At 46.3% G+C, this 25,121-nt stretch overlaps 1 protein-coding gene across 2 annotated transcripts in view; it reads right to left on the bottom strand.

Annotated features, from left to right (window-relative positions):
- focad (focadhesin) overlaps positions 1–24,871 on the bottom strand; it is a 59,757-nt gene extending 34,886 nt beyond the window's left edge. Inside the window, exons 1-14 of one of the 2 annotated variants that reach the window (XM_083788696.1) lie at positions 24,751–24,871; positions 22,895–22,965; positions 22,516–22,581; positions 22,102–22,256; positions 21,502–21,600; positions 17,119–17,220; positions 16,069–16,291; positions 14,794–15,003; positions 8,406–8,493; positions 7,492–7,685; positions 7,054–7,332; positions 5,814–5,918; positions 5,301–5,402; positions 4,452–4,585 (exon numbers count right to left, since the gene is read on the bottom strand). In XM_083788696.1, coding sequence (XP_083644822.1) covers positions 4,452–4,585; positions 5,301–5,402; positions 5,814–5,918; positions 7,054–7,332; positions 7,492–7,685; positions 8,406–8,493; positions 14,794–15,003; positions 16,069–16,291; positions 17,119–17,220; positions 21,502–21,600; positions 22,102–22,256; positions 22,516–22,581; positions 22,895–22,951 — 1,814 coding nt within the window. In that variant the 5' untranslated portion in view covers positions 22,952–22,965; positions 24,751–24,871. Of the gene's footprint in view, positions 1–4,451; positions 4,586–5,300; positions 5,403–5,813; positions 5,919–7,053; positions 7,333–7,491; positions 7,686–8,405; positions 8,494–14,793; positions 15,004–15,808; positions 15,836–16,068; positions 16,292–17,118; positions 17,221–21,501; positions 21,601–22,101; positions 22,257–22,515; positions 22,582–22,894; positions 22,966–24,750 lie in introns of those variants that run through there. The other variant, XM_083788697.1, reaches the window with a different exon arrangement.
- Between the last annotated feature and the right edge of the window lie 250 nt (positions 24,872–25,121).

Here is a 25,121-nt window from a genome sequence, read left to right on the forward strand (position 1 = left end):
TAACTGACCTCTCTGTACAGATGTCTCTGATACTACAGGCAGTATAATATAATATAATTGACCTCTCGGTACAGAGGTCTCTGATACAGGCAGTATAATATAATATAACTGACCTCTCTGTACAGATGTCTCTGATACAGGCAGTATAATATAATATAACTGACCTCTCTGTACAGATGTCTCTGATACAGGCAGTATAATATAATATAACTGACCTCTCTGTACAGATGTCTCTGATACTACAGGCAGTATAATATAATATAACTGACCTCTCTGTACAGATGTCTCTGATACAGGCAGTATAATATAATATAACTGACCTCTCTGTACAGATGTCTCTGATACAGGCAGTATAATATAATATAACTGACCTCTCTGTACAGATGTCTCTGATACAGGCAGTATAATATAATATAACTGACCTCTCTGTACAGATGTCTCTGATACTACAGGCAGTATAATATAATATAACTGACCTCTCTGTACAGATGTCTCTGATACAGGCAGTATAATATAATATAACTGACCTCTCTGTACAGATGTCTCTGATACAGGCAGTATAATATAATATAACTGACCTCTCTGTACAGATGTCTCTGATACTACAGGCAGTATAATATAATATAACTGACCTCTCTGTACAGATGTCTCTGATACAGGCAGTATAATATAATATAACTGACCTCTCTGTACAGATGTCTCTGATACTACAGGCAGTATAATATAATATAACTGACCTCTCTGTACAGATGTCTCTGATACAGGCAGTATAATATAATATAACTGACCTCTCTGTACAGATGTCTCTGATACTACAGGCAGTATAATATAATATAACTGACCTCTCTGTACAGATGTCTCTGATACAGGCAGTATAATATAATATAACTGACCTCTCTGTACAGATGTCTCTGATACTACAGGCAGTATAATATAATATAACTGACCTCTCGGTACAGATGTCTCTGATACAGGCAGTATAATATAATATAACTGACCTCTCTGTACAGATGTCTCTGATACAGGCAGTATAATATAATATAACTGACCTCTCTGTACAGATGTCTCTGATACTACAGGCAGTATAATATACTGGGTATGTGGGCTCGTATAAAGCCTCAGGGAGCTGGACGCCCCTGCCTTACATAGTTCCGGGTCACCCTTGGGCAAGGTGTAGCACCCGTATGCCTCCCCCATCAGGGTCACGAGACTACTGCCTTGTAGTAGAGGCCATCCAGGGTCAAAGGCTAAGGGACCTCCCCTGAATAGAAAAGGGTGTCTGAAGAAGTTGCGCTCTCAGTACACATTTAGCAAACGACAAGATCATGAAGACACAAACTGATTGCACCAGGGTTAAAGCCCCTGCCACCTCCAGGTCATCCAAGTCGCCTATGGCCACAACCATAATGAATGACGGGCTGGTTCTAAATCCAGATGGAAGAATCAGTTCAGATGCTGACAAAGATGATCCGGAAAGAAGATTTGTACGCAGAAAGACACCTTTCAGCGTTAGCACTTTTAATGTTAGAACTATTCGTACCATTCAAAAGAAACACGAGTTAGCGTTCCTCGCCCACCATCACAGTATTGATGTCATATGTGTTCAAGAGCACAGAGTGCACCATCCAGATGTACTTGTTCAAGAGAAGATTAACTCCTATACGCTCATCACAGCCTCAGCTGAGAAGAACAGTACAAATTCTACCATCAGAGGTGTTGGTTTTCTTCTGTCACCAAGAGCACTGAAAGCATGCCACAACATCATAAAACACACCGAACGGATAATAGCCATGACTCTCGTTGGCAACCCAGAGACAACTATTATTGGTTGCTACAGTCCAACAAACGAGGACAGGAATGAGCCAGATGTTGTCAGTTTCTACAAGGATCTGTCCTCTGTTGTCTCAGCCGTCCCAGCACACAACCTGCTAATCATTGGAGGAGATTTCAATGCACAGCTTGGACCAGAAAAGGCACCCTTCACCTTCCATAAAGCAAGCAACAAAAACGGCAGACACCTGTCAGACTTTCTGGATCAATGCAATCTCATAGCCGCTAACACCAAGTTTCAGAACCGCCCAGGCAGGTTGTGGACGCATCGATACCCAACTGGACATCTTGCACAACTCGACTATGTTCTGTTCAGAAAGAAGTGGCAAAACAGTCTGAAGAACTGCAGAGCTTACACATCATTCGATAGTGTGGGATCTGACCACAAGATTGTCTCCTGTAGGTGCCAAATCAGCTACAGGCAGACTAAAGTCCCATCACAGGACCCGATGAAAAAGGTGGACTGGAAGAGAGTTGCCGCAGACGCCACTCTCTGTCACACTTACACAGTGGCAGTCCACAACAGGTACTCCTCGCTCTTAGAAGAGATGGAGGACAAAACAGACTTAAGTGCCAGATATGAACTTTTAGCTGCAGCAACTAAAGACACAGCTTTGAAATCTCTCCCGAAGAAGCAAAAGAGTACCCAGTCCACCTCTGACAGCCCTAACGTTACCAAGGCAAGAACAGCACTGAAGAAAGCCTCAGAGACCCATCGGACACTTGAGGATCACATCAAGATTAAAACAGCTGAACTGGAAAGGGCACATGAGGAGAAGAGGCACTCTGCTGCCTGGGAAGTTCTCAGGGAACTGACCAATAAGAAGTCCTCCCCTGTCATTAAGATCAGAGGTAAAACCACAGAAGACCGCCTGAACACCTGGTATGATCACTTCAGTAAACTCCTTGGTAACCCTGATCAGCAGCCAGTCGACCTAAGTGCTCCATTCTACAACCTAAAGGTTTCTAACAAACTGCCTATCAGAACTGACCCCTTTTCCATGGATGAACTGCAGACCATCATCAAAGGAATCGGCAAGTCAAAGACCCCTGGACCTGACGGTATTCCTGCCATCATATGGAAACATGAACTATTTCATGAAGAGCTCCTCATGTTCTGCAACGAAACACGCAAGGGCAACAAACCCACTGCCTTCTCCATATCTAGCCTCATACCGTTACCCAAGAAAGGCGACCTCCAGCAGCCTGGGAACTACAGAGGTATATGCTTGTCAGCCATTGCTTCCAAAATCTACAACTCTCTTCTACTTAACCGCATTACACCTCATGTTGACCCAGTTCTCCGTAGGAACCAAAATGGTTTCCGTAAGCAAAGATCAACTCTACCACAGATCCTTGCTTTAAGGAGAATCATAGAAGAACTCCGGGTATCAAAGAAGAAAGCTTCCATCATTTTTGTAGATTTTTGCAAAGCATTCGATAGCGTGAACAGGAAAGCTATGATGCATATACTGCTCAACTATGGAATACCAGAAGTAACGGTGAAAGCAATAGCAGTGATGTATGAGAACCCTGTCTGCTTTGTGCAGAGCATTGATGGACCAACAAAGGAATTCGAGACAACCACAGGCATCCTTCAGGGTGACACACTCGCTCCTTTTCTCTTTGTCATTGTCGTTGACTACGTCCTAAGGCAAGCGATGGATACCATCTCCTCCAGAGGTCTCACAATAGGCAGAAGATCTGGTCGTCAAAGTCAGAAGTGGCTGACCGACCTTGACTATGCGGATGACATCGCACTGTTTGCTGAACACATAAACTCTGCTCAAGAGCTTTTAACATCACTAGAAGTGTCAGCAGCCAAAGTTGGCCTATTGCTCAATGCCAAAAAGACAGAATGCCTGCTTCTGAATGAAGACTCTGTTCACCCAACCATCCGCTCCATGGACGGCAGTGACATCAAAGAAACTGAGGATTTCAAATATCTTGGATCATACGTAGTCAGTAGCAGAAAGGACTTCCTGACAAGGAAAGGACAGGCCTGGAGTGCTTGTAATAAGCTACATCTTATATGGCAGTCAGACATCTCAAGAGCTACCAAGATCAACCTGTTCAAAGCCTGTGTGGAAAGTATCCTTCTCTATGGTGCCGAAACATGGACAATGAATAAGGAGTTTCGGGATCGTCTTGACGGAACATACACAAGACTCCTCATGCGTGTCCAGAACCTCTCATGGAAGGACCATCCCACAAAAGCTCAGATTTATGGAGGCACCCCCCCCATCTCAGTTGTGGTGGCAGAAAGAAGACTCCGCTTTGCTGGACACTGCCACAGAGCAAAAGACCAGGTCATTTCGGATATTCTTCTGTGGAGACTACCCTGCCCATCAAGAGGAACACGACCTCTCACTTTTCCAGATGTCCTGAGTAGGGACACAGGACTGACTGTGAATGAACTTGGTGTGGCGATGAGCAACAGAGACCAGTGGAAGCAGCTTGTGTCGCAGATCTCGAGGGCACTCGAAGGATGATGATGATAATATAATATAACTGACCTCTCTGTACAGATGTCTCTGATACAGGCAGTATAATATAATATAACTGACCTCTCTGTACAGATGTCTCTGATACTACAGGCAGTATAATATAATATAACTGACCTCTCTGTACAGATGTCTCTGATACAGGCAGCTCTAGCCAGGATGAGTTCCCACTGGGTGTCTTTACCCAGCACCACGCTCCACTTCTCCTGTTGGCCCAGCATCACGCGCTGGAGGTCCGGGTACACGCGGTCCTACAACACACAACACAACATACTAAACACACGCTGCCTGGAGGAGGTCCGGGTACACGCGGTCCTACAACACACAACACAACATACTAAACACACGCTGCCTGGAGGAGGTCCGGGTACACGCGGTCCTACAACACACAACACAACATACTAAACACACGCTGCCTGGAGGAGGTCCGGGTACACGCGGTCCTACAACACACAACACAACATACTAAACACACGCTGCCTGGAGGAGGTCCGGGTACACGCGGTCCTACAACACACAACACAACATACTAAACACACGCTGCCTGGAGGAGGTCCGGGTACACGCGGTCCTACAACACACAACACAACATACTAAACACACGCTGCCTGGAGGAGGTCCGGGTACACGCGGTCCTACAACACACAACACAACATACTAAACACACGCTGCCTGGAGGAGGTCCGGGTACACGCGGTCCTACAACACACAACACAACATACTAAACACACGCTGCCTGGAGGAGGTCCGGGTACACGCGGTCCTACAACACACAACACAACATACTAAACACACGCTGCCTGGAGGAGGTCCGGTACACTTTGTTTTCGTAAATTAACGTCCCTACCCGATCATACTACAGTCACACAAAAACATCAAAAGTACTTCAAAGGTACATCTGTACTTGTACTCTACAGAGACGGGAGACGGGTTCCTGACCGAGGCTCCACAACGTCACTCACTGACCTGTTTGACCCACAGAGCGGTCATGAGGCGCATCGCCACGGCCCGTAGCTTGGGGTCGCTGGCGAGCATCTGGAGAATGTGCAGCACCTGAGGAACACACAGCTGGAAGAGACACAGAGACGTAATGAGGGACGCACAGCTGGAAGAGACACAGAGACGTAATGAGGGACGCACAGCTGGAAGAGACGTAATGAGGGACACACAGCTGGAAGAGACACAGAGGCAGACATGACACAGAGACAGACATGACACAGAGACAGACATGACACAGAGACAGACATGACACAGAGACAGACATGACACAGAGAGAGACATGACACAGAGACAGACATGTCACAGAGAGAGACATGACACAGAGACAGACATGACACAGAGACAGACATGACACAGAGACAGACATGACACAGAGACAGACATGACACAGAGACAGACATGACACAGAGAGAGACATGACACAGAGAGAGACATGAGTGGGGACACAGCGTTGTTGGCCCTGCAGGGCACACAGCGTACCTTGTGGGTCCCCAGGTGGGGCAGCGAGGAGAGCAGAGCGTGACACACTGAGGGGTCGCTTTCCTTCCCCAATCTGAACAACAGGACAGGCAGGAGAGATGGGACCTGGAGAGAGAGAGAGAGAGAGAGAGAGAGAGAGGGAATGATGATAAAATAGTAAAACATCCATAGACTTGGCTGCCACATGACGTCAAACGGGGGCACAGGTGTTGAAGGGGCTAGGGACCCTCGAAAAACCACCTATAACGATTAAATGCATGCCCAAAATAGGGAGGTCGGGTTGAGAGGGGTTGTGCGTGCGGCCGTGCGTGCTTGCGTGCGTGCTTGCGTGCGTGCACGCATGCATGCATGCGTAAATTGACTGTAAATGAGCTTCATCTCTAGATCTTATCACAAGCAGCACAAACTGAAGATACGAGGCATGCGCGCCATGCATGCACGGCACGTCTGCTGCACACTGCCCTGTTACAGTTTCATACTTTGAAAGGAAAAAAAGGGTTTTCATTCCAGCCCTCAGGGTCATATGAACCAGAACGAGTGTAAAAGGCAACAATATGGAGACTTGTGATATCCTGCGTGAGAGACACCCATCAGAGATTGGGCTGAGGGTCTCTCACTGACGGCGGTGGTGGCGCCATCTACAGGAAAGCCCTCCCTGGATTTGTGTACGCGAACACAATTGGCACGAATGGCACGTGTTCAGGGGAGGGAATCCAGGGGGAGAGGGAGTTATTCTCCCTACACTATCTCACTACACTAAAGAAAGAGAGAGAGAACGCTGTGTATTGCAGAATGTTTAAATGAGCCTGTCATGGAGATACACAGTCTCTTCTCATCAGTGTCTGGGTTAAGATGTCCTGACTGAGACGTCTGTCAGGCTTGAGAGTGTAGAATGAAACCAAATGGAATGGATCCTTACGGGTCCATTCGGTTCCAGTCTACACAATTAGAGAAATGTAGAATAATTGTTGTTTTGATCAACGTTTTCCCTGTTCTCCTACACAGCATGGAATAGTGGACAAAATCTACTTTAGTGTTGGGTCTGAGAGGCTAAATGTCATCAAATGGTGGTTCGTGGCTCAAATGCCGAACAAATAATGGACCTTGATATGAAAAGAGTTGAAAAGCATCGCCCCACCTGATCACACTACTGTCGCGTTTTGACCTTGTGGACCTGCTGCTTTTGACACTGTTTAAAAATGTGACTGTTCTTAAAAGCGGGCGTCCTTTCACCACTGACCTGCGAGGGGTCCGCCACGCCGATGGCCTGGGCGGTGCGGAGGGCCAGGCGACACACGTCCGGGGGTCCCACGACAATCAGATGGGCCACCACGAGGCCGAGGGCCGCGGGGGGCCGCGGGGGGCTCCCACCGGAGGAGGAGGGGGTCAGGGACGAGATGACCGACAGGAGCCAGTCGCTGGCCGCGGACACGCTGCCCAGCACCCTCCTCAGCACGTGGACCACCACCTGCACCTCACTGTACCACCCGCTGAGTGGAGAGGAGAGGCACACGCCACCCTGAATGAGAGAAGGACAGGGAGGGGAGGGAGGTTTTTTTATAGTCAACACCTCACTGTATGAGAGGAGAGGAAAGGCACATACCAGCCTGGATGACACAAGGACAGAGAGGGGAAGGAAGGAGGGGGGGGGGGGTTGTAAGTAAGTAGTGAGTCTTACTCCGGTGTAGCTCAGTGTGGGTTTCTGGGCGCTGCGCAGCAGGCTGTGTGCCAGGCCGTGGTTGCGGCGGTGTGTGCGGGGGTCCGCCAGGGGCTCTGTGAGAGCGGAGCAGGCCAGCATCTGCAGCAGGGGCAGCGTGAGGACGGGTGTCCCCCAAGGACACCGCTCCGAGTCCTCAGGGACCAGGCCGAGGGCTACAGGGGGGAAAAAGACAATGTGTTGTACATGTTCTGAATGTGCCGTCTTCTTGAGTGATTAGTTTAAAGTTAGTTAGTTTAGTTTAGTTTAAAGTTCGCTTAGCCGACTCAGCCCCGTTGGAGTTGCCATATGGACAGAATAGTAAAACATGTTCTGGCGAGAGCGTTTTCCCTGAGTGCTACACAAAGTGGCTACTTGCCAATCACACACAGCGCGTCCTTGCTCAAACGCGAAGGCCATTCCGCACTCGCAGGGCAGGTGTAGTTCTACCTCCAGTAACAGAAGAGACAGGGAGGTGTAGTTCTACCTCCAGTAACAGAAGAGACAGGGAGATGTAGTTCTACCTCCAGTAACAGAAGAGACAGGGAGATGTAGTTCTACCTCCAGTAACAGAAGAGACAGGGAGATGTAGTTCTACCTCCAGTAACAGAAGAGACAGGGAGGTGTAGTTCTACCTCCAGTAACAGAAGAGACAGGGAGGTGTAGTTCTACCTCCAGTAACAGAAGAGACAGGGAGATGTAGTTCTACCTCCAGTAACAGAAGAGACAGGGAGGTGTAGTTCTACCTCCAGTAACAGAAGAGACAGGGAGATGTAGTTCTACCTCCAGTAACAGAAGAGACAGGGAGATGTAGTTCTACCTCCAGTAACAGAAGAGACAGGGAGATGTAGTTCTACCTCCAGTAACAGAAGAGACAGGGAGGTATTGTTACGTACCCAGGGTCAGCAGGCTGGTCTGCTGAGGGGCAGACGCCTCCAGTAACAGAAGAGACAATCCAACCAGCAACTCCTCCACCGGAAGCTCCTATACAATACAAAACAACACACAACATTTACACTGCATCACAATTCTATTACATTTTCAATTCAAAGGGAGCTTTATTTATTGTCTCCCTCATTCCTTGGTGTTTCACCTTGTATGCGTCTAAGCCAGGGTTCCCCAATTCATTTTCATCAAGGGCCATATTTTCACTAGGGTACCAGCCAGGCTGGGGGCCGAGTCCGCACGTGCGAGGTCGAGGTCTTGCCCTGAAAATTCATTTTCAGGGCAAGACCCCCCTCCCCCAGCTGCACTCACAGCTGCACAGCTGTTGTATGATAAAGGGGGAGGGGTTTGGGGAAGGGATGATATTGTGATTGTCATTTCGATTGGGCCTTTTGACTCAAAGGCTTTCAGCTTTCAGGAAGAAACCAAAAATACACAGGGAAGACATATTTGAATATTATAACCACACCTGGTGTCTATTAGAGCAACATTAACGCCATAGACACACACAAAACAGAAATCACGGCACTCCATCTTTAACCGTTTCCCCGCCAAAAAAAGCACAGGAACGTAGCCTACAGTTCAATACAAGGTCTGCTAAGAGGATTTTATAATCCAAGAAAGCACTATGGCTTGTTTCCATTAGGGTAACTGGGGTCCTTCATATTAAATTAATCTGAACATTAAAGACACAACATTTGTCACCACAACAATATCATTATTGCAATGTGTACTGTATATTTAATATACAGTACAAATTGCAATATACAGTACAGGCTAGCTAAATAATAGTGCCATCTCATAATTGTAAAGTGCATTTTCAATAATTGAATTTGTGTTTATTATGTACTTGGTTAGGTTAGTTATAATATAATATATAAGCATGTAAGTATGTCATAAAAAATATTAGGAACCGTTAAGGGAACCGTTAGGAACCGGAAGCGTTAGAGGGATCCGGTCAGGATCCGGAACCGTCAAAATCCTGACGAATCCCAACCCTACTTAATATCCACTTTTTTACTTTTTTTTCGATTTCGATTTTTTTGTTGACTCGCTGTTTTAACCCATATCATGTCTTTTTTATGCATTTTTTTCATTACGCCTCTGTCCTGTGCTTCTCACTGACCTTGTTCTGTGACCCTAATTGTGATTGTGATTTTTTTGCTGTTTTTAGCATTCTTTGTACTTTGTTATTTTTTGTTATGTTGTTTGATATTTTTTTTTTATATACTTTGTACTTTATTTGTCTTGTAAAGCACTTTGCGCTGCACACCCGTGGTCATTTATCAGCAGCTGTTGGTAGCCAGTCCCTATTGGCTGTTGTTAGTCATGGCTGCCGTTCCTATTGGCTGTTGCTAGTCATGGCTGCCAGTTCCTATTGGCTGTTGCTAGTCATGGCTGCCAGTTCCTATTGGCTGTTGCTAGTCATGGCTGCCAGGTCCTATTGGCTGTTGGCAGCCATGAACTGCCAGTTCCTATTGGCTGCAGTGGTTGTCTCCACCCCCCCCCCCCCCTCTCTGTCAATTACCCCCCCCCCCCCCCTTTTTCTTTTTCTTTTTCTATGATGCAAGAAAGATGTATTTCCAATATAGCGCCGTCCATGGCAGCTGTGGTAACTGCATTTGTAACTGTATTCTGCTGTTCACCGTAACGAATTCCTAACATGTTTTAAATGTATGGCAATTAAGGCTTCCGATTCTGATTCTGATTCTGATCTGATGGTTGCCAGTTCCCACCTGATGTTGTGTGGGAGTCCAGACTGCTCCAGTCCATACTGAATAACTGATAGCTTACACAACGTCTTCAGACTAGGACTAAAGTCCAAGACATACAGGTCACCAGGTTTTTTACTTCCTCCAAAGAGGATGATGCGATCTCCCAGCATGCAACAGCACATCCTATGTATGGGGGGCGGGCCGTTCCCCTTGGGCTCAACCCTCTTCCAGTAGAAGGTCTCTGGACTGAATTTCCACACATCATTGGAGGGCTGTAACCAATTATAGCTGAATCCACCAAATATGTACACCTCTCCATTGTATGTAAAGGCTGAATTATTCTGAAATCTTCTGACATAAGATGTCAGATGCTGTGTAGAATGTGTGTCAGATGTCAGAAGCTGTTCAGAAGTAGGGATGCACCGATCCGATACTCGTATCGGAGATCGGTGCCGATCCAGGCTAAAATTCGAGATCGGGTATCGGATCGGTGGCCGATCCATTATCCGATCCGATAATTATGTGTAATTACAGTATGAAAACAACTCTACCTCCTCTGTGACACAGCAGTGTAGTATTGACAGTATAACATGTGGAATGCAGCCAGGCTAGCCTGCGCACACATTAACCTGGTCTAATTGTTGCACAGTTATTTAATAAATAATTCAGTGCATTTATATCTGTGTTTGTTACATTTTGTTTTACAAAGTTGGGAAAGTAATGTTTAAGTCAAGCCTTGATGTTGCCTTACACAACATAATGATTCCAGACTCCACACAGTGAGGCATACAGCTTAATAGGTTATTACGTTTCTTTGTGGGGGGTATCGGATCGGTACTCTGTATCGGCAGATACTGGACCCCCATGTATCGAAATCGGTATCGAATGCCAAAAAGCCGGATCGGTGCATCCCTATTCAGAAGGTGTGTCTAGCCAGAGGTTGGTCTCAGTGTCAAACACTCTGATGGGGGGCATCATAATGCCCCCAAATACAAACATCTTTTTCCCGATGATGGTGGCATAGTGTCCTACTGAGGCAGGCGGTGGAGTTCCTCTGGTATTAATTAAAGACCAAACCATTGTGCTGGTGTCCAACTTGTACATGTCATTAGTTATTACAGGCAGGTTGTCTGTGGGATTGGAGGTGTCTCCTCCATGAATAAACATGACCTTCCCCAACACACAGGCTGAGTGTTGTGTCCTCTCCGCTGGAACAGTCCCAGAAACCTGTGGTTTGAACCATCTGTGGGCGTCGACATCAAAGGCATACAGCAGATTGCAGAACCTGTGTGTGCAGAACTCCATTCCTCCCCATATGTAGACAGTATCTTCAATCAGCACAGCTGTGAAGCCGTAGAAAATGGAGGGAACCTCAAGGTGAGGCTCTCTTCCAGTTCTCACTGTGGTCAACTTCTTCCAGCGTAAAGTCACTGAGTTGAAGACCTGCACTGTGCACTGTGCAGGCTGCACACCAATCATTCTTATTTTCTCGTCATCCCTCCATCCAAAGTAGTACAGCTCGTGTCTCACCGCTACAGCAGCACCATGTTCCTCTGGGGATCCTTTCTGATGCAACGTCCAGGAAAACATTTCTTAACTTGACAGTTGATGGTGAACTGAAGTAAGGCTGTTGGTTTCCTGCTCTGTAGAAGAACGAAGAGCTCAATAGAAAAGAAGAGAGGGCCAATGAAGTACGCTTCTAGATTCTAGAGCTTGATGAATCTTGTCCGGAGGAGTCTTGAAGAGAAGTCAAAGAGTTGAGTCTTGAAGATTTGGTGATGGTTGGAAATTATTGGACCAGATTTCATCTGGTCTGATTTTCATCTGGACTCTCTCTGAGGCTGCAGTGACTTTTATCCTGCTGGCTAGAGTGATGTCACAGCGGTGAGGTCATAGCAGTGATGTCATCGGCTGCGGTATATCCATATATGGCCTGCCAGCAGGTCAGCCACACCCAGTGTTGTGCAAGTTACTTAACATTCACTTGAATGAATCTGACCCAGCACCATTGGTGTAGATCTACGCCCAACGGTCTTTTACAGTGCTTATGATGGATCACGTCGTGATGCTACTTACATTAGCACTCCGTTGCTAGGCGATGGTGTAAGCAGCAATGGCGATGCGTCTTCTTGGTCGGCGCACGCACCCACACCTCAATGTTTCGGTTTCTTTCTATTGCCGTTTCTCCGATTCCGGTTCCCCGGTTCCCCAAACGGTTCTCTTCAGTCGTCAGTGAGCTCCGCTGTGTCTGTGCATGCATGCAAGCAGAGCCTGGGGTGACGTCACCCCACCTACATGAGTGAGTGGGGTCTGGGAGGATACGCCCACTGTTCTGTGCATTCAGCGACCAGTCACCGTCACGGAGACTAATTAATCTAGATTAATCTAGGCACATCGTTTGATTAATCTCACAAGATTAATCTAGGCACATCGTTTGAGAGCCTGCAGGAAGCCGTGCCCGCACTCCCCGCAGCGCCACCACAGGCTAGTAACGTTAGAAGATAAAAACTACTAACTTCTACAGAGCTTTCCATTAGGCGTATTGTACAACTGTTGTTAATGGTATTAATTTAGAACGCCAATCGACGTCTTTCTTTTTTAATTTAATTTTTTTATCCCACGATTTTGTAACCCATTTTTTTGTGTCAATTATCTAATGTGATCCTGGGCTCTACACACCCTCCGCCAACCTATGCTTCCTTCATGCCTGAGTGTCCAAGCTGCTTCTTTTCACCTGACAGGGGGGAGTTTCCCTGGTTGGACGTAGCGCGTGGAAGGAACACGTTATTCCAACCAGTTCCTTTCCCCTCCGTCAGGCCCCCGGGCTGGCCAGGGGGAGGCAGTTTAGAGACCAGGATTACTGCATGTTTTTAAGAGGGTACCTTAGTACCTATACCCTAGGGCAGTGTTTCCCAACCTGTGTGTCTGTGTGAGCTTTGGTGCTCCGTTTGATGTGTCCAAGTGCTCCGCGTAATTTGACCGAAATTCTTATAGTTGCGTCGTTGTTGTCACACACGTCCATTAGACGTTATGGTCCATATGGACGTTGTGGTTATGGTTATTCACAAGTTTGGTTTGTTATAAACGTCAGATATGCCAGCATACTTATATGGCTTTGACGTTCACATAAAAAAATAACGTTTATCAGATAAGCATCCTGAGCGAACGATGAAATCTCATTAGAATACATGTTTTTCAATTAGACTGCCCGCAAGTGACAACGCGCCGTGCAGCGACGTCGTCCACCCCTACTATATTCGCTCGCAGAGTCTCTATTTGAGCGAGGTTTCACGGCCTCGCTCACACTTTTATTGGTTGAGATCTACACACTACTATTAAGTTAATATTTGATTGGTTCAGACTACGTCGCAACACGATGGCTGACGCTCCATATCAGGACAGTTTTCCGCACAGTATCGCCGTCTGAACACTCGACCCTTGCGTGTAGATGAGGTGTTTCATGCAAAGGCTCATGGGACACTGGGAACAGGTGTATAGGTGACAGGGACTCCCTCAATAATAACTAACTAAATAACTTTTAATCAAACAGTTTTTGATCATTTCAGTCAAATTGGAGTTTTCTAATAATATCATAACAATGATATTGACCTTTGACTAAAAGACAAACATGATTGTAGCTTCTCTTCTAAAAGTCAACATTTGTAGTGATATATTACTGTACAAACATACTGTGCATCTCTCTCTCTCATATACAGTACAGTGATGAACTGATGATGCATGCACCCTCTTTGTAAACTGCACAACCCTACACTGCATGCTACTGTCTATAAGTGTCTGATAGATTGAGAGACTGCCATCGCGCACATTCCAGCTTTTCACCAGAGGAGAAAAACTCATTTTTTTCAAAATGAGTTAATAGCACAGGCAGAGTGGCAGACTCTTCACATACTAGAGCATGTCTGAAATAAGTGTCAAAGCTGAAATTGACATGTAAATATGAAAAGAATGCTTAAACATGTAGCTATTGTAATGTTAGAGACCACAGAAGTGAACCTTTCAAGCCTGTTTTCTCAACTCGCTGTTTTCTGCAAGACATCACTCTATAAGCCATATCTCCAAAACTGGTGGGTCAAACTGAACAACCAATATGTCAATTTGAAGCTATGATTCCCTGCTTTGATAAGAAATGAAACAAACTAAAATTCAAAAACATCCAATGGCAGTCTCCCAGTCAAATTTGGTCACCTATTTGTGCAGGTTTAGCAATGTTTAGCTTTTCTTCTTCTTGTGTTATTGCTCTTGTGTTTTAATTTGATTGTTTTACCTTGTCCACTGTACAGCACTTTGTAACATTGTTTGGAAAGGTGTTTTATGAATAAAATGTACTTGCCATTTTCTTGAGAAGAGTTACATTATTGTTAAACATCTGCATTACTTAATTTACCAGAAGTCTACATAATTAGAGAATGTAGAAGAATTGTTATTTTCATCAATGTTTGCCACCAGCATGGAATTGTGTCAACGACAACAAAATAGTCTTTAGTTTTGGGTCTGAGAGGCTACATCTCATCAAATGGTGGTCCGTGGATCAAATGCTGAATTAAATAATGGGCCTTAAGCACTGATCTACAGTAATAGAGTTGTGGCTACTGGGAGCCCTCACCTCCTTGCAGGCAGGTAGGAGTTGCCGCAGCAGGCTGACCGGAGGTCCACAGCTCCCGTCGAGCCTCAGGCTGACGTGACAGGCACACAGGAGCTGCAGGGCCAGGCGCGCTCCTTCCACCCTCCAGCTGCGCCCAGGCGCACGGACCACCGCGGGCAGCAGCGTCTGCAGGAACCCGTGGAGCTCCAGCACCGCCTCCACGCTGTCCACCTGCGCAACACATTTCATTGTTTCATTGTTTTACAGTAGGAATGACGATGAGCACCAACCATGGGCAACAACCCCCAACGGGAACGAACCGGGAACCTCCCGTCCGGTTCCCAAGCGGCCGCTCTACCCTTGAACCACTGGGGTGCATACGTTAGTTAGACAGCGCAACACTCCTACAGTCATTAGTCAAATTAGTCAATTAGGTTAAAGTTTTTCACACTTTTAGACCATATATCCGTGGGCATTCGGTAGGGTGTCAGACTAATGCCCGTCGGACTGTTAGTACATGGGACCAAACACATGCACCCGAGCCACTGCATACTAAATGCAGTGGCATGAGCATACACACCTTGATAAAACACAACCGCAGAGTTATATATAATACAGTGCGGGGAGAGCGCTCTCACTCACATTAGCCCAGTGGGAACCGCAAGATTAATTTGAGCAGCACGAACACACACAGAGAGATGAAAAGATAGCGAAGCGAGAATCTGTGTGTGTGTGTGTGTGTGTGTGTGTGTCCTGAGCATGACGTTAAACTGCTCTGTTGTAACTACCATCGTTAATGTAGTGGGTGCAGATTCAAGATGCATTTGCAACCTCTGTGGACTGTGTGCTTCAACACCATCGTAAGCTTGCATACAACAAGGCACTGCTCAGCGATGGAGTATACAAACTGCTGCTTGGTGGACCTTCCCATGAGCAGCTACTGAGAGTCATCATAGCTTTAGTTTTTTGTCAGTGAATAAAAGGTAGTCGACGAACATCCTTCGTCGTAGTCGACGAAATCAACACTAGCGCTCACCTGCATGTGTGGGACCATGTGGTAGAGGCAGCGCAGCGACACTAGCGCTCACCTGCATGTGTGGGACCATGTGGTAGAGGCAGCGCAACGACACTAGTGCTCACCTGCATGTGTGGGACCATGTCGTAGAGGCAGCGCAACGACACTAACGCTCACCTGCATGTGTGGGACCATGTGGTAGAGGCAGCGCAGCGACACTAGCGCTCACCTGCATGTGTGGGACCATGTCGTAGAGGCAGCGCAACGACACTAACGCTCACCTGCATGTGTGGGACCATGTGGTAGAGGCAGCGCAGCAGGCGCTCAGAAACGCTGGGGGGCGGCGGGGGGCTCTCCTCGCCACCACCGCCGCCTGCGCCCCAGGCGGGCAGTAGGACCCTGAGGAGGCCGTGGCGGAGGAGGGCCTGCTGGGCGTTGCGCTGCGGCTGGCAGTACAGGTAGCGCAGGAAGGGCTCCAGCATGTCCACGTAGACCGGCTCGGCCCTGGGCGGGAAATATAGACAGACACGTGTGTTTCAGATAGTAAATTGGGTTTCAATTCAATTCAATTCAATTTTATTATAGTGTCAAATCACTACAAGTTGTCTCAAGACACTTTACAACCAACAAAGATCCACCCAGAGCAAGCAATATTGCGACAATGGTAACGAGAAAAGGGTGCATTTTGCATCCCAAAACGCAGTTTATAGTTAAGGGACGCAATAAAACAACGACCTCTGCATGCACGGGATGCACTACTGTACTACTGTACCGTTTTTTATTCTAGTATATTTAGCTAGCTTTAGTTATAATAACCATTTCTTCTTCTGTTTTCTACATGAATACAACCACATTATAACCATATAAAATGAAATGGGAGTTAAATGCTGCAATTTGTAAAAATGGCAAAATATGACTAAAATAAAGATAAAATGTCCCTGGGACTCATCTAAAAGACCATCCCTGCATCCCGGGACTCATTACATTGAAAACCTATTTACATCACTGGTGTTTATGACTTTCAATGCTGCACAATGATATAAATGTACCAGAAGCTGGCTATTTCTCTATTGCGGTGCTTTTTAACCCTAGAACATGGTGTTCAACCCTTTTCATATCAACGCCCAGGGCCATTATTAATTCGACTTTTGAGCCACGGAAAAAACATTTGATGAGATTTGACCCCACTTTGGCGTTTTACCCCTTCAGGACGGGAACCCTTTTTGGGGGTCTTGTTACTATGTACAGTATATTGGCAACATTCTTGTAATTTTTTTAATTAATATTTGAAAAATGTCAGAAAACATAGTTCAGTGTCTAGAAGTCCTGACCTGTCCACAGCCTCCTGGATGTAGTCCTCTACCTCCAGAAGCAGGACGGGCCAGCAGTCCACACGGTTCTCTAAGGCTGTGATGTACGGATGAGGACTGCCTCTGGAATAGACACAACTTATTAGAGTTATCATCAGAATTATTACCTCTGCAATGCACTACTACAGACAGCTTATTATTAATATTATTATTATTACCTTTGTAATACATGCATATACATGTACAAGTACATTTGCATAAGTATGTGGCAGACACAACAACAAGGTGAAGCCCAAAAAGGAGTCTGGGTAATGTGAACCTGCAGAAAGGTCAGAGGTTAGTATAAACAGAGTGTGTGCATGTGTGAGTGCGTGCGTGACCAGGCGACAGGGTCTGCTTAACCCCCGATAGGCATTAGTCAACATGTCTTGTTAAGTGTAGGAGGAAGGGCACTGAGTGAGGATGGGTTTGTCTGTGACAGAGACAACCTGAGGCCTAGGCCTAGATTTTAGAATTATTCATCTGGAATGTACTATTTTACTCTCTTTGATTTTGGCTGTTTATTGTTTTTTTTTAATCTTTAGAAATGTCAAGTGTCCTGAATATGTTTTTGTTTTTGTCGTTGACTGATTGAATACTTTTTTGCAAACACTACAGCAAAAGTACAATTAAACCCATATTGGGCAGGAACCCCTTTTGGTGTTTTAAACATTATGTTATAATTTAGCTATTGAAAAATAGCAGATATACAAGCTTGTAGGTCTGCTATTTTTGAAAAGATTTAGAAGATTTTTTTATTTATTTCGAGGTCAGGCCTAAATGGGTTAAGCAAGCAATGCTAAAAAGGATAACATAAAAAAATGCTTTGGTGGCTTGTATGTATTCAATTCACAAGAGATGAAGGAGATACGGTAGGTGTTTTAACTTCTCTCTTTCTCCTTTTGTTCGTTACTGAATCCAAATGTCCTGCTCTGTGTTTCCTTTCATGTAAAGTTCACCCACTGAATTGCCTCGTCGTTGAAATATGCTCCACCAACAAAGGTCGCCTTGCTTTGCCTAATCTGGTCTGTCCATCTCCCCCCCCCCCCCCATCCATCCATCAGGCCCTCACACACTGTTAGCCTCCTCCTTTCAGCGTTTGGCAGACAATGGAGGAAGCAGGAAGCGTCACAGAGCCACCTTGGTTCCCGTGTGCCGCGGCTCAACGTACAAGTTCACCGCCGGAGCAAAGCAAATAAGCTCCGGCCATGAACTCGTCTGGGAGTGGGAGGAGGAGGGGCGGTGGTCTGACTGGGACACCTGCTCAGGGACATCTGCAGCTTCACACCTGTGGTTCTCAAACTTTGGGTTGGGGGGTCCCAAATGATACAGCTTAACCCTCGAACTACCGTTGGCGGATTTGTTTTATTCCCTATAATCGGGGGCTTTGTTTTAAATAATGTAGCAACTTTTAGCATGTTTGGCTAACGGCCGATGTCCTCTACCTAAAACCGGACGTAATCCTTGCGTGCACGGTCGCACGAGGTCTTTATGTGCATAGCTGCATAAAATGCGATATTCGGGGCTTGATTAGAGCTTAATTTGACTTGGATGAAAATAAACGTTGATCGCATAGCATCGGGGACAGATGACTGTGTAACACAGTGCAGAAAGATAGAGGATCAAAGGGGGGTTGCCCAGGGTGCCAGTTAGCCCAGCCCACCCCCCCCCCCCCACCCCCCCATAAATGTCTCAAGTCGACCGTGTCAAGGACGGCTGGCTCTGCGATAGACCGACCTACTGACCCACCGGGGAGTTCTGGGCCAGGATGATAATAATCAAAACTTTTCAGGATTCATATTCAAAAATAGCAAATGCGGCCATACATAACATATATAACTCTGGGGCTCCTTGACGTGACAAAGTTTGAGCACCACTGATATAGCAACATAGGATTTTCAGAAAACTGTTTAGTGATTTAGAAGAACATCTTAACGGGTTGAAATAGGGTTTGGGTTGCCCTTTAATAAGACAATGCACATCGTGCAGCCAGCGCCATCTCACCCCATCTCCGAGGGGGCCCTAGAAGCCCCCCCTCTATCCCGCTGGGTGCCTAAGTGGCTTAGTGTCTACGCTGCAGATTGCGCCAGGGCAGAGCGGTGGGCAGACGGCTCCACAATGGGCGCCAGTGGGCATCCTCCATTAATCCCCCCACAGCACTTTAACAGGCACAAACCGGCCAATGGCAGCGCAGCCTCCACCCCCGGTGCCCCTCGGAGCAATTCATCTTTTCATCTTCACACCGGGGAGACAGGACAGACAGACAGACAGACAGACAGACAGACAGACAGACAGACAGACAGACAGACAGACAGACAGACAGACAGAGACACCGAGAGAGAGAGAGAGAGAGAGAGAGAGAGAGAGAGAGATACAGACATTGAAAGAGGGAGGGAGAGACTGAGTGAAAGAGGGAGAGTGAAAAAGGCAGAGAGAAAAGAGGGAGAGGTAGAGAAAAGAGAGAGAGAGAGTAAAGGGTGTGAGATAGAAAGAAGAGAGTGACAATGACTGAAAGAGACAGAGAGATCTAGAAGCTCATGTAGATCAGCTAGTTGGACTATTTTAAACTGTATTCAAAATAGTAAAGAAATATATATTAAAAAAAAGAAGGGATAAGGCACTGGTGAAAATAGGGCCCTCAGTCTCTTATCCCCACCCGCTGCAACTGATTAAGGACCGGAGGCCCGGGAATCTTGGCTCTTGGCAGAGGCACACATCAAAGCCTCGGAGAGGAGGAAAGGGGGGGGCTTCCATCCACCCCCCAAAAAAGTACAGGACTAGTACAGTACTGTATATGTGTCTGCCTGTCCTGAAGCTACAATGCCCTGTCTGTTGTTATCCATTTACATTCTGAAGAATATCACATCGCACACACGCACGCACGCACGCACGCACGCACGCACACACACACACACACACACACACACACACACACACACACACACACACACACACACACACACACACACACACACACACACACACACACACACACACACACACACACACACACACACACACACACACTTTGACAATAATAATTTCAATTTCAAACACTTCTGCTGCTCCACTACGCAACACAATATTGCAGGCTTTCTTCTTCTTCTATGGGGGTGCCTGGCACAAAATATTTCCAGATGAGGGTCGGCGGCCAAACGTTAGGGGGCAATGTTTGAGGGGAAACAGTTTTTCCATAATTACACGTTCATTGCTCCTAGTAGTATTGATGCTTTCTTGTATAGTATTGTTTGTCTTAATGAATTGAATACACAGGACCACAATGGAAACAAGCCCTCAGGGCTTTTTGTGTTTTCCTTTTAGCATTACTGTATAACTGTACCTCTGTACTTTTTGCAATCTGTTAACCCATTTAGACCGTAGGACGTGTAGAGCCATCCTAGTGCATTTTCATTGATATCAAACGAGAGAAAGATATTCAGATAATTTTTCTTTTTTTGGGGGGTTTGCCTCTCCTTCTGCACCATACTCCTGTTCTCGCATGATAGCTCAAAGCTGAAAGCTTTTATGTCTGATAATTTTTCCTAGATTGCGTTTTTTGATGAAAACAAGCTTTATTCACGGTTCATACTGTATGTAAAGCGTCACTGGTCGCATTCATGACTCGGGTGGTCCGAAAATAGTCTGCAGGAGGATCGCTTAGCCGTTCCCTTACTTCCAGACCAGGGGTCATTTCCGGTGTAGTTATACCTGATGGAGTATGGACAAGTGTAGCTACTATACCTGATGGAGTATGGACAAGTGTAGCTACTATACCTGATGGAGTATGGACAGGTGTAGTTATACCTGATGGAGTATGGACAGGTGTAGCCACTATACCTGATGGAGTATGGACAGGTGTAGCCACTATACCTGATGGAGTATGGACAGGTGTAGCCACTATACCTGATGGAGTATGGACAGGTGTAGCCACTATACCTGATGGAGTATGGACAGGTGTAGCCACTATACCTGATGGAGTATGGACAGGTGTAGCCACTATACCTGATGGAGTATGGACAGGTGTAGCTACTATACCTGATGGAGTATGGACAGGTGTAGCCACTATACCTGATGGAATATGGACAGGTGTAGCTACTATACCTGATGGAGTATGGACAGGTGTAGCTACTATACCTGATGGAGTATGGACAGTTGTAGCCACTATACCTGATGGAGTATGGACAGGTGTAGCCACTATACCTGATGGAGTATGGACAGGTGTAGCTACTATACCTGATGGAGTATGGACAGTTGTAGCCACTATACCTGATGGAGTATGGACAGGTGTAGCCACTATACCTGATGGAGTATGGACAGGTGTAGCTACTATACCTGATGGAGTATGGACAGTTGTAGCCACTATACCTGATGGAGTATGGACAGGTGTAGGGTGCTCCGGTGTCTCTCTGGTCGGCCTGCATCTGCAGCAGCCTGCCCGTCACCTTGATCAGACCCTGGACGTTCCTGAGCACCGCACGCAAGGGAGGGGAAAGACACAAGACATTAACAACCACTCATCGCAATCAATATACCAGACTCTGAATCATCTTTACTGTCACGTCACAGGTTTACAGAAGTAAAGATGTGGGTGAGTACACAGTAAATGGTGCATTGGTGCAAATTGCAATGCACCAATGCATGGTGCATTTATATAGCGCCTTTATCCAAGGCATTTTACATAGATTGTGCATTACATTCACCCATTCACACACACCAATGGCGGAGGAAACCATGCAAGGCACCAACCTGCACATCGGGAGTAACTAGGGGGTTCAAAGTCTTGCTCAAGGACACTTCGACACCAACTCTGGGGGAGCCCGGAATTGAACTGGTAACCCTCACGATTCCCATCCAGCTGCTCTACCGGCCACTCTACCCCTGAGCCACTGCTGCAGTGAGAGAGTCTTACCTGGCTGAGGGCATCAGGTTGAGGATGGTGTCTCCGTGACGATGTGAGCCTCTTACCTGGCTGAAGGCATCAGGTTGAGGATGGTGTCCATGATGTGCTGCAGGTCAGCGTGGCCTTGCTCCACCAGCAGAACCAGGGCATCACAGCAGTCGGAGCGCACCGGAGCACAGTCACTGCAGCACTGCTCCCACAGCGCCCCCATGGCAGCACCCTGAAGCACAGCAGCCACATCGTTACCTTAACGCTAACCCTAACGCTAACCCTAACGCACCAGAGCACAGCGCCCCCATGGCAGCACCCTGAAGCACAGCCGGCACATCGTTAAACGCTAACGCACCAGAGCACAGTGAGGCCTCATTCACACGTAACAAACACCAATCAAGCAAATGTGAAGACCCTGAGTGTCCCTGCCTTTAGGGATTTGAAGCTGACAGAAACACAGAGAGTAGAGACACATGGAACCAACTCACCTGAGAGGAGATTCTTTCATTTGGAGCCTTTTCTTTGAGCACAGCAGCGACGAGGGTTCTCACAGTCTGTTAGTGACGACAACATGGAGGTTCAGGGTTAAAGGTTCTCACAGTCTGTTAGTGACGACAACATGGAGGTTCAGGGTTAAAGGCGCAACATCACCAGTGTTGGAAAGTAAATAAAGTAACTTATTAAAGTAATATTACTTTTTTCTAGTAACTACTAATATAATGAATTACTTTACAATTTGAGTAATACGGTAATATTACTAATATGTTACTATGTTCCAAAAGTAACGAGTCTTGGTGGTACTGTGGGCTTGGGTGTTTAGTGTTTTCCAACACTGAACAACACAAGCGGTCAGCTATAGGGTCTTACCTGGGCCTGTATGATGGGACTGGGGAAGTCAAAACGAGCTTTCAGACCCTCACTCATCTTCTCTGATCATGCTTGAAAAGGACATAAGAAAAGATAATAATGGTCAAGAGGGAACAGAGGAAGTTAAAATCGTTGTTGTTTTGTCACCCCTGATTATACTTGGTTACTAATACCCCCCTTTGTCGTGCACTGAAAATTGCAGATCTAGGAGTCGCAGTAAGCTTGTAGATCTGCTATTTTTGGGAAGTGCATAGCTCAGTCTCAGAGATCAGGCTTAAGGGGCGGCAAACAAAAATAAACCAGACACAGGGCGGAGGGACAGGTGGTGGTCTCCCAAAACGTGGCAAATTTCCCAACTGAGATGGCGAGGCCCATATGATTCATGATGACTATCTTTATGTATTTGATGTATGGTTTTGTTCTTGGCTACTGTAAACGTCGCTCTGGATTAAGAGCGTATGCTAAATGCCTAAATTGTAAATTGTACGTTCAAAACTGTTACTTTTGTATGCTTCCAATTCAAGAACAGCAAAAGTAGCAGTTCCACAAGCTCAAAGCGCGTTTCAAGCTTGCGGATCTGCTACTTTTGATCATTTTGTGTGACGCTGTAATGTGATCAAGTGGGGACGTAAAAAAAAAAAAAAAAAGTTAGAATATGGGGAGATAAGAGGATTCTGCCCGACAACAGGCACGATATCAGCAAATGGCACGACACTGGCGTCTGGCGAAAAACAAAAGGCCAGACAATGACGACATTACACAACACGCCAGGCGGGGGAGAGCTACGTGACCACCTGTTGCTTTCAGGGGGCGCTAATGGACTGATTACGGCTTGAAGAGAACGAACACATCACTCAGAAAGGAATTGCCGCCTGCTGTCTTTGAAAGACGACTCCCCCCCCTCACCCACGGTGCAATGTAGAACCACTGATGAGTGACGACAGGTGGCACCGGCCACATCAGGCCGCTACATATTTTACACGAATCACCCGATAAATCAGTAGTTAACCCTTTTTTCATATCAAGGTCCATTATTTATTCTGCATTTGTGCCACAGACCACCATTTTTGACATTTAGCCTCCCACACCCCAAACTAAAGAATATATCGTTGGATAAGATGTGGATAGATAACAGGCAAACATTCCTCTACATTCTCTAATTGTGTAGACTTTTTGTAAATTAACTAATGCAGATGTATAACAATAATTTAACTCCCGTGATTTACGTTCTCAAGAGTTAAAGAATAAAGATCTAATAAGGGTCCACTTGGTTACTCCATCACTTAGAAGGGGGCCACCTGGAACCCCCTCAAGGACCACAGTGGTGGTCCCCGGACCACTGGTTGAAAGCCACTGAGTCACAATCACCACATACACCCCTCCTCCCTCACAACGTAAACAGCATTATCATCATAATACCATCAGCAGCTCTCAGGGTACTGTCAGGAGTAACGATGGACTGGACTGACCGCACCAGCAGTGCTGCTAGATTCTGTGAGAGAAATAAGCAACCAGGGTCTATGAAAACAAGCCCGAAAGAAGTAGCTAAAGGTCACAGGATGGGCACTTTAAAGCTATATGCATATCTGCAGATGGCATATAGTTAAATGGGCTGACGTCAGAGATGATATCTGATATTGATATAGAAAGACAGCTTTAGCCTCATCACTGCCCAGCTAGCAAGTCATGGCGCGCCGCCGGAGTGAGGCGGTCCCCGCGCGCCGCCGATCGTGTCCTCCGCCGGGCGCGTGACGCGACGTGGTCGCGACGTTCTACCACTTAACTTGTCATCTTTCTGTCGAGTCCCGTCCCCCAAATGAACCCAAATGAAACAATTCAACAAATAACACACTTACCAGTGTTACCACTGCTAGTGCTAACGGTACCTCTATTAATGTGTTGTATCGTGTGTACTATATTATGTTAATTTCTACACTCTGCCACACATATAAGACAGACGCGTGTATGCTTTTATAGTAGCTTCTGATGTTGTGGTCCGACACCTAAACTGTCCCCCGCTGCCCCGGCCCGTAAATATAGGTTCCTATAGCTCACAATTAATTTAAAATTGGCTTTATTGGTGAGAAAAGTGAAGACATACGTTTACAATACATTGCCAAAGCAAGTGTCAAAATATAATAAAAAAGTTGAAATTGGGGAAAGTATATACAGTTGAAGGGGGTACAGCATTTGTAAACAGCTATCTATAAAGCTTTTTGAAACGAAT

This window comes from Protomyctophum parallelum (assembly GCF_964188405.1).
Source record: "Protomyctophum parallelum genome assembly, chromosome: 18".
NCBI lineage: Eukaryota > Metazoa > Chordata > Actinopteri > Myctophiformes > Myctophidae > Protomyctophum > Protomyctophum parallelum.